The 10,482-nt window shown below is 39.9% G+C and overlaps 1 protein-coding gene across 1 annotated transcript; it reads right to left on the bottom strand.

Moving 5' to 3' along the window:
* Positions 1-412: 412 nt before the first annotated feature.
* On the bottom strand, positions 413-5,301 carry serpinh1a (serpin peptidase inhibitor, clade H (heat shock protein 47), member 1a). The gene is made up of 5 exons (XM_056398179.1): positions 5,120-5,301; positions 2,973-3,579; positions 2,798-2,896; positions 1,492-1,724; positions 413-1,396 (listed from the first exon to the last, which is right to left on the bottom strand). The coding sequence occupies exons 2-5, from the start codon at positions 3,568-3,570 to the stop codon at positions 1,094-1,096; spliced, it is 1,233 nt and encodes a 410-aa protein (XP_056254154.1). The 5' UTR covers positions 3,571-3,579; positions 5,120-5,301; the 3' UTR covers positions 413-1,093.
* Positions 5,302-10,482: the final 5,181 nt, after the last annotated feature.

Genomic DNA, 10,482 nt, shown 5'->3' with positions numbered 1-10,482 from the left:
TTTCGTGTCTTTGTGAACCTAATGCAAGCACTCACGTGGAGGTTGATGATGTGGCTTTTAACAAGTCATTTTCTTATTGGAGCAGCTGCAGCAAACATCTGGATATGCTCAAATATTTTGTTAAGGTTTAAATATTTACAGTTTATTATTAGGTGGTTTACCATATAGCGTTTACCATTGCAAAACTCCACGCTACAACAGAGCTGCCCAGGAGGTCCCACATCACCCTCACTGGTATTTGCTCATGTTATTCAGCTTGAAAACCGCGCTGGAGGCCTGACTTCAAAAGACCTGCCGAGGGCTAAACTGCTATTGCAAACAGACATTCAAACAGACAAACAAGGTGAAGAAGTCAGTGTCCTTACAAATGCAAGGGAAATGCCAGCACCAAATGTCAAAATTTAAGATGACACATGTTTCACATTTTTATTGCAAAAACAGGAAATTTGTAACAGACTAAAACTATGTGTGCACATGCTGTTGTACAGACAGTCCTTGTTAAATCTGCCATCATTTGGATTTGATGGCCAGTGCGGATCTGTGTAGCATTACAATACAGTGCAGAACAACACTGTAGCCTCTTGGTTAAAGACAAACAGAGAAGTGCAACGAATGGACAAAGTATTTGTGAAAACCAATGGAGTTTAAAATGAAACACAGCAATGCTTGACAAACTAATATTTTTGTTAAATTAAACAGCAAGAACCATAAAATCTCTTCAAAAGTAAGATTGTTGTTCACCTTTTACAAAGAGCTTTTGTGTTGTCACATACTGATGATAAAATCCCTCCTCCATTCAAGCAAACTGCATTTACATGTTAGGCATTAATCAGGGAAATAATACTTCAGTCCTCAGTCCAAAATGTGATCAATTCATAACAAAAAAAGCCATGTAGTGATGAGAAATATTCTCAAAGATAAAAATGAAGGTGCCTTTGCTATGTTTTGGGGAATGCTGTCAGCATGGGAGATAGGAATGCACTTATCAAACCCTCTATTTAATTTCACACTTCTCTCAGCATATTGCAGTAGAAAACCTACATTCACACACACAGTCAGACGTCTACCTAAGACATTTCTAGTCAACACGTGGTCACAGTTCATCTCTCATCTTTTCTCCCTTTGGTCTGACCATCCTGCCAATAAACAGGATGGAGTTTGTCTTCTGGTCCTTCACGAGGAAGATGAAGGGGTGATCAGCGTAGAACAGTTTAGGGCTTTTCAGCTTGTCAGTGCCAAAGATGCTGGTGTCAATTTCATTCCCAGCAGTGTCCCACTCCATGGCGGAGGCATGGAAAACACTGGACAGGTAGAGATCCTTCTTCCCGGAAATTTTGGAGAAGTCAGCTTTGGATTTGTCCACAGCCTCTGTCAGGCCCAGCTCCCCGAGGTGTTTCTACAGAGAGGCAGAAAAATAAAGTGTGACAGGGAAAGACTGAGGTGTAGTCATTGTAATCAACCAGCACGCTCTTGATTTCTTGAATCTTTTACCTGCAGGTCGTGGCTGACTTCCATGCTGACTTTGGGCAGAGACACAGCCACTGCTTTTTCCTGCAGCTTGCCCATCCATGTATCCAGCTGCTTCTTGGTCAGTATCTTCTCCAGTCTCTCCAGAGGTTCCAAATGGTAGGGCATGATGAACACCACGCTGGACTTCTTATGAGCCAGAGGCATGCTCAGGATGGACAACTTGTTGGTGCTGTCATCGTAGAAGCCATAGAGACCTGAGGAAACAAATGACAGGTATTACAGATATTATCCTGTGTGTGATGTTCTGTTTTATACATGATCACAGAGAAGGTGGTTTCTCCTCGTCCTATACAGCAGGCAGGTTTATTGTCTTGATGCATCACAAATAATATCATATCTCATGGTTAAAAGCAGCAGCCTTTTAGCTTAGCTTAGCTGACCGTAAACTGGCTCTGTGTTAAGATAACAAAATCCACCTACCAATTAACATTATATCTTCTTTGTTTCATTTGTTCAAAACTGCAGTGCTATGTCTGAAACCACTCACTCTCTCACTCTCTCACTCATCCCCATATAATAGACAGTTATTTTTGGACACTTGTGAATGAATGTGTATCACACTGCATAGTAGGATTGTCTAGTCTACAGACCATGGACACTCATTTATGGGAATATTTATTCAATTAAATTAAATTTTATTTGTTCCAAATCACAACATCCATCATCTCAGTGCACTTTACAGGGTACGGTCAAGACCAGGAACAGCTGTATATACATCTGTGTAAATATTGGAGGGTATTCTCACTAATTTGTCCAGCTGTGATGTTTTTTGTGACCCACGAAGGTCTAGGGTGAAACATTAGATCATCAAAAATAATTACAATCCTTATTCAGACATGTGAAGTGAACCGCACAAAAGACTATCTATCGAGGGAAGTCATTTTACACGGATTTGTTTATGCTTTTATAAATGTCAGTGTGATTTTGAATGAGGTTTTCTGCAACAGAACCCTGAAGTTCCAGTTTTAGTTTGGCTCTCTATACAATTTGTACATACGAGATAAATAAATATATAAATACAGTTCACTATATAGTAACAGTAAGTGATTTTGGACACAGGCCGTTAAGTTACTGCTCTGAGCCAAAAAACAGTTTGGCAGATAAACCACTGTAAAACTATGAATTGTTGTTTTTACACTTTCTGTACAGATAGTAGTAGCTCTCAGGCACAAAGCGAGGTATGGTAGGTGTATTTCTCCAAATGTTGAACTACTCCCTTAATTGTTAACATGTTTCTGAACATATTAACAGGCTCGTCTCCACCTACCTGTGCGGTGCATCATCTGCACTGAGACTGTGTAGCTGCGGGACACCATGAATCCACGGTTGTCCACCATCTGATGATGGAACTGCTCATCCCAGTGAGCTGTGACGAAACAAAATTAACTTTAAGATCATTTAAAAGAATAATATACTGAGGTACAGATTTCATGCAGACTCACGTTTGAAAAACATAGCATTGATGATCATCGCCCCATCAGTCTTCGCTACATCCTTGGTGACCTCAGGCAGTTTGCCGCCAGTGGACTTGGCTGCCCACTCATTGATGGAGTTCACAGCGCTCTTCTTATCTTTGAAGTTTATCTTGGACTGGTCACAGTTGTAGTGTTTTTTGCTGCTCTTGACAAAATCGTCCACAAAGTTGACAGAGTTGGGTCCATACAGACGGTTGCTGATCTTCCAGGTGACGTTGCGGGTCTTTGGGTCGCTCACCTCAGTCAGCAGCTCTGCCAGACCAGAGTGCAGCTGCTCATCTTTAACTTTAGATGCATTCAGAATGGTTTTCACCTGAGAGGCAGTGGAGGCCTTTCCCCCAAGGGCTACCAGACCCAGAGAGGAGGCCACCACGACAGGGGAAATGAGGATGTTTTCTACGTTCTTCTCCTTTGCCATGTTTTGGTAGAGCGTGAAAGCCAGGTTGGCGCTGTTGTCGGCCAGGATGGTAGCATGGTTACTGAGGACCTTGTCTGCTGTTGCAGAGGTGGCAGCTGAGGCTGAAGTGGCCAGGAGGGCCAGGGCTACCAGGTTTGTCACCCACATGTTGTAATGCTAATCAGAGAAAACATATAAGACGACATGAGGACAAATGTGACATGCTGCCATTGATGAACTATAACTGATTTAAGAAGTGAGATGACTAATTTTCTTGGTTAGGATTTGTTCTTTTTCAGTTCTGTTTTACTGAAATATCTTACTCAACTCAAAAAGCACAACTTGTGGTATATTCAGTATTTGCTCTGGAGTTTTAATATAACAGCAGGGGTAGATTTCTCCCAGTAAACCTCAAGGCAAGACTTACATAACAGCCACGTAGGCAGCCACAAGATGTATCTAAGACAAAACATTTGCCAAGTAGATCTGAATTACTCATGTCTTGACAACACAAGATCTAAGATTTCATAAATTCTCTTATAGGGGTATTTGTGTGGTCGATGCTGGTTGGTTCCTTGTGATGTGGCAGAAGGGACCACATGCAGACACACACACACAGGCCATGTATATAGAAACGCAAGACAAGATCATGTGCATATGGTCAGTTACAGTTATAGTTAGGATATTTTGCATCATAAAACACTGTTAGGTTACTGATAAATGATCCGTCTGGCTGAGCAACAGGCTTTTAATATAAATGTATTAAGGAAACAGCAGGCTACTTAACATTATATACATCAAGAATGTCTCTGCAGCAGCTTCCTAGACATGTTTGTACAAGCTCACAAAGCCACAAAGCCAACACAGAGAGAGATGGACAGATATCTGACGTCTGCATGCAGTTATTCTCTACATTATTCTTAACAGTGTCTTTAATAGTGTTTTAAACAGTACTTTTGAAGGATGAATACATTTATTAAAAGATGATAATGTGATCAAAATAGCATCTGAAAAGTGACACTGCATTTGACATTTTCCTATGTCCCAAAGACTAACACGGAAAATTAGTTTGTTTTTTTGGTATTTTACACTTGAGTCTGTTTCATACGGCTGTTTCATCTCATGGGACCTGAGAGTTATCTATGAATGAATGAGAAGATGTTCTTTTGTGCAGTTTTAATGTAACAGAGAGCTTTTGTTTGTATAAATCATCAATAATGTTAATTTAGTTAGGGAAAACTAGCAGTGCAGTACGTAGACAGAGGAAATGAGAGACGTCCTTTGTCACAGATGAAATTAGGTCAAAGTTGCAGCCAACTCCCTAAAGTTTTGTGTGGTTTTTTTTTGTTTATGTGTGTGTACCTGAATTGTCTGTGCAATGTTGTTTGCAATATCATATGCTTTAAATCGTCCCTTGAGGGACCAATAAAGTATTTTGAATTGAATTGAACCGAAGTTTAGTTGAATGTTTCAAGACTCATGCATTTCTGATTGTGTGCAGCATGCTTTTACATTTTCTTCTACATTTACTTTGTTCTTACTTTTCAAACCTCTCCAACAACCTGGGTGGCTCACGCTGCTTCAGTCTACAATGGAAGCTTTAACTGCATATCAGATCTGACTTTGTGGCCTCTTTTCACATGCCTGGGCATTTCCCACCATTTGAACACTGCTCAGGATACACTCCCTCCCCCAACTCCCACTGCTTTTATCTTACCTTATTAGGGTTCCTTAGGTTGTCCTCAAGCTGCTCACGAATAGATCCTCCAGCAGTGATCTGCTCTATATGAAGTTAATGTAGCTGACGGTCGAGGACAGAAGTTTAGGACACAGCTGCAGGATTTGTCATGCCTGGTTTTCAGAGCATGAAAATCTCTGCCCTGGAAACTTATTTCCAGGCCCGCCCATGGTATTTAGTGGCAGTGTGAGGAGAATCCTCCCGCTCCAGGTCCTAAAGCCTGAAATTACAGCTCAGTCTGAGGCCTCACACACTCACAACCCAGTGACCCATAATAAAGTGACCCCTCTTTACTTACTTGTAGTTTTCCCTTCAGTTTCTAAGAGAGTTTCATCACTATAATAAACTTTGTGCGATATAAAAGCGGTTGTACTGTTTTTTAATTATGTCTTTCCTAGATATGCTTTGTTCGCATTTATATCAAACTTATCGAAACAAAGGCGGTGTTTTGATGTGAAAACCAGCATCCATGCTTTTATATTCCTGTTTTTATGGCTGCTTCAGTTTGGCACCGATCTGCTGTGCCAAGCAAACTTGACATGGTCACAAAAAATGCAAGGAATTCATTGTTACTCAAAGACTGTTCGGTTTCTTGGGGCTGACAGTGTTATTTAATGATCTTTATTGTTGTCTAAGTGCTTTAACTGCCTTTTTTTCTTTCCTCTCCCCACCCCATAGTTACACTTCTGCCACTGTGAAGACTGCTTAGGGGTTCTTGTTCAAAGTTTAAGTATCGGTATTAACCCAACATACAGCTTTTTAAAGGTTTACTCCTCAAAAACCTTTGCTTTATTTGTTTTCTTTCTTTCATCAGAGTCGCTGCAGGTGTAGGTTATTGCTGTAGCCTTACCTCCCACTCCATAGTCAAAGAGTTTAGTCATGTAACATTGATTTTTTTTGGACTCAGTGTTGATGATATGTGACTTTTTAATTCATTGTTTCTTTGTGTTATAGTTGAACTTCACAGTATTTCCACTTGCTGAGCTACCCTGTTTTTCTTGTGTTTAATTCAAACATATTAAAAACAAAAGATCTGTAGGTTCCTGTGAACCAAACAGATCAAGATGTATTTGGAGGACAGGGTTTTGGTGCCATGTGTTCTAAAATCAGCAAAAGAGAAGCAAATAATCTGTTTTTTATGACTAATAATAGAAGTCGAAGCCGAACTCAAAAAATAAAAAATAAAAAAATAAAAAATAACTGAACAGATTGACTCATAATCAGGGTTATTTTCTCAGATTCAGCCCCAGAGCCACATACTATACAGCTGTTTTACATTCCATGAATGACCTTTACATGTAAAATCAGTGGACTGCTCCTTTATACATGAGCCCTCAGTAGGGAATTCAGGTCACGCTGTGTTAGTTACAGCCCTATCACAAGTGGAATGTACAGTAAACTGCAGGAGATAAAATCAAACCGAGTCCATCCAACAACATGAGCGAGTTGTAGACTCAACACGTCTGTTACATAACGAATGGGACAGATTTTCTCATGGATGTAGTTTGACTAGATTTAGCACATTAGGCTACTGACACAAATGTGGTGAACATGGCAGCGACACACTGTGTGATACTGTGAGTCTCGGGTCATTTATATAGTGATGTTTGTAACCAGCTCCATAAACAATGTAGACACTCACAGAGGCGAGATCAGATACAGCTTCTGCCTGATTCCTCCTGATAACTACGTCACTGGAATGTATATGGTGACAATAATACAATAATGATTCAGTTGAATCTGATATGTGTATGGGAGTGTGGGAGTATGGGAACAGAATGCTCTGTTTTCATTTTTTCCCATGAATGCTTCCCTGTCTTCCTCTCGGTGTCATGTGTATCCTCCCCCTTCTTGAGAGTCGCTCTGTGAGGCAGCAGGAAGTTACAGAAGGAGCGGATGTATGTCCGGTGTAACACTGCTCCTGTTCTCTTATAGTTCTGTGCAGCTGTTGGATAGAAAAAACATACTTACATGTGCAATATTTCATCATACACAAAACAGAATAATGTTAATGCAGTAGTAGTGTAGCATCTCTTATTGCCATGCACATGCTTTTACCTTGCTGATTCAAGAGAGTAAGAGGTAGAGTAAATCTTTCAGGCATCATATCCATGCAGTCAAAAATCTCATCCATACAAGTGAATGTGGTTATGTGTCTATAACTGCAAATCCCCCGTTCACAGATCTGTGCATGAAAACAGGAAGTTAAAAGCATGGATACTGGTTTCTACATCATTACATTATCATAGTATTGATTAAATTGATGTAAATACAAAAAAAGCATATGTAAATTTATTTAATTGGGAATTTAAAAATTTATAAATTGGTTTATCCCTAGTTAAAGGTGTGAGATATGTAGCACTTCCTGTTAGCTGCTTCCAGCCTTGTTTGTTTATGTTTCTATAAGATCATTTTTTGCATATCCTCTGTGCAACAGGACATGCAAATTAAAAATCTATGACCAGTTATTTTAATTCAGTGATGGAATATGTATAAGTATGCACCCGCCTATCTTTACACCAATTTCTGTGCTCCTCCAGTTGTATTTCAGTAACACTCCTGACGCAGATATTATAAGATACAACAGGTCAGAGGAAATTGCAGTTTCAGTTTTATTACTTCATTTTCAATGAGATGAAGTTTGCTTTTGCCTCAGTTTCCAAGTTTGTTCCCCAGCTGCTACTCTTCTAGGAGAGTGTGCCAGGTCGATGAAATCAGATGTTCAGATGTTCCTATTGTGCTTTGACTGCAGTAGGTAGATCTAGCTTTCTTTAGCTCAAGCTCCCAAAACTCTACATTTCCCATAATGCAACCAATACAGCTTTCACCAACTTCCACAGCCATGTCTTTCAAACTCCATGCCCTAATTTGTAATGGAGGCTTTCCCACAATCCCTGATGACATCATGAGGGTTATTTTCTCAGACCACAGAGCGTCGGTTCCTACAGGGGCACTGTGTATCATTTTAGTTTTCTTGTGAGGCTTCATCAATATTATAGAGGGGGTAAGCAGTAGGAAAGACATTATAAATGCATGTTTTCTTGTGTGGTTTGAGCCATAGCTTGCTTGAGTGGTGTAACAGCTTTTGATTTAATTCACGCTTTATTTCACTACAAATACCTGTTTTTGTGGTGTGGGGTTCAGTCTGTTGTTATTGATTCATTCATGTAATCACTGTTAGTACTTACTGAATCAATTTTTGGCTGCATCTAAGCCATCTATCAGCCCTTGTCTTTAAAAATCCTCTGAAAACCTCAGAGATTAATTTCACATGGTCCATATGCCAGGTGGCCATTAGTGTTAGTGGATACAGGTGCCCTCTGGTGGCACAAATAGTAACTTTCATTTGAGCAGTGGAAGTAATTCCCATGACCACTAGAGGCCAACAAAGAGCCAGCTAGAAATACAGGAGGCAAAGTAACATTCATATTTATTACTGTTGGTACAAGTGCTACTGTTACTGCCACGACTGCTACCATCGTAATCATCATACTCGGCTAAAACGATAGACTGAAATGTTTTCGGTGACACTGTGTTGAACTGAATCACTACTGCAATATGAATTCAAACTAGTGATTCAGATTTGGAATTAAGCTACTAAATATTAGGGTTTACTAAAGTGCTTCTCTTGCTTCCACTTTCACTCAGAGACACCATCACAGGTGCATCACTAAGAGAACTTGTGGCTGCAGGACTGTCACTGCCACCGCTAAATTGTTTAGGATTAAAGGGATCTGACGTAATTATCCCAAGCCAAGGGTTAATCTCTGACTGCTGGGCCTGGAATAGATCTCTTAGAAAACGTTACTCATCTGCTCTACCTCTTTGCCAGGTGTTGGCAGTGCAAGGCCTGCTGGATTTTGTACAGTGATGTACAACCGAGTGTTACATAATCAATCCAACAATGAGGTTAATTGCTGAAATAGTTTATAGTTTAGTAGCTCTAAAGTGAAGAGAATAGTAGAGTAGAGCACGGCACAGCAAGTCTCTGCATGTAGAGAAGATTTCATGCTTCTCTTTGTGCTGACAGAATTTTCTGACCCTTTCAAAATGACTAGATGAAAAGATTTCATATGAAACTTAACTTTGCATAAGGAGACAAAGAGACTGGAAAAGTAGTTCAACAAATGAAATCAATCTTTTCAGAGATGCTGGATTTACAGTCACTGTAAGTCGTAATTATTCTTGGAGCTCCTGCTGTAAAATAGTAGGAGTCCATGAAAATAACAGATGTGATTTGTGATGTCCCCCTACCTCTGGACCTACATCTGCACTTTGAGCCTTCAGGCTCATGTCTGCTCCATGGAAACAACCCTCCTCACTGTCTCGCCTGTACATCTGCTTGGCAAATTCCAGGAAACACCAACAATTCCTAGAGATGGGGCCGATGCCAACCCACCCTCCTTAGCGACTTCAGCCCCCCTACTGAGAAGTTTAATTAAATTATTTCGCTTTCTATCCCCCTTTGATCTCTCCTTCCTGACATTTCCACCCACACTGAAGACCTGCAACATACTTGATTTAACCCTCTGAAAGTGGCTCACAGCTCCCTGAGCACCATGACATTTTTGTCAACGGTTGTTTTCAAAATGGAACAAACAGCGAACAGGGAGTGCTACAAGTCTCAGAGGACTCCAGATAACTTCTCATTGTGTCTGTGTCTGTCGTCCCCCCTCCTCTCTACATCTCTCTCTTCTGTTTCCCGTGTCTTATCCCACTGAAATTTTAATTTCCATCATGTCAAATTCATGGCATAAGATTTATGTCTACTGGGAACAGTGAGACTGGATTTTGATGCTCCCACATGTTTGCAGTGATGTTTTCTTACAAACATTAATTGTACATGTTATCCAGGAGTAAGGATTAGAAGCTTCTGGAAAAACTAAAATATTATCAGAGGCGTAATCATTTCACATATCTGCATTATTTTTACAAGAAGAATAGCTTGCCCGTCAGACAGGAAGTCCTGTTTTACAACTTCAACTTGAATGCAACAGCAGTTCAGTTGTGATTTTCAAGTTAAATCACTTTAAAATACCATAATGCTGTAATTAAAGGCTTTTTCAAATGATTAATAATAATTTACTAAAGCTACTAAATACATGGTAAGTCGTTAAAAATTGATTTTATTCTAGAGGTTAAGTGATCATATATTTCATTCAAAGGGATCTTTTTCAGCCTTTACAACTTTAGTACAGGATTTATAAAGGCATATAAAGACAATTCATTAACCATTTAAAAAATGATGCTAAATCCGTTCCTGTCACGGCACACGTCACAACAATACATATCAACATTATTCCCTCCTGCTTCTCTTGTGGTAGTTGAACTACAGTTGCTGC

This window comes from Seriola aureovittata, chromosome 15 (assembly GCF_021018895.1).
Source record: "Seriola aureovittata isolate HTS-2021-v1 ecotype China chromosome 15, ASM2101889v1, whole genome shotgun sequence".
In the NCBI taxonomy this organism is placed as follows: Eukaryota; Metazoa; Chordata; class Actinopteri; order Carangiformes; family Carangidae; genus Seriola; species Seriola aureovittata.
The sequence above is the reverse complement of the archived record's forward strand: the minus strand, read 5'-3'. Positions and strand labels throughout refer to the sequence as shown.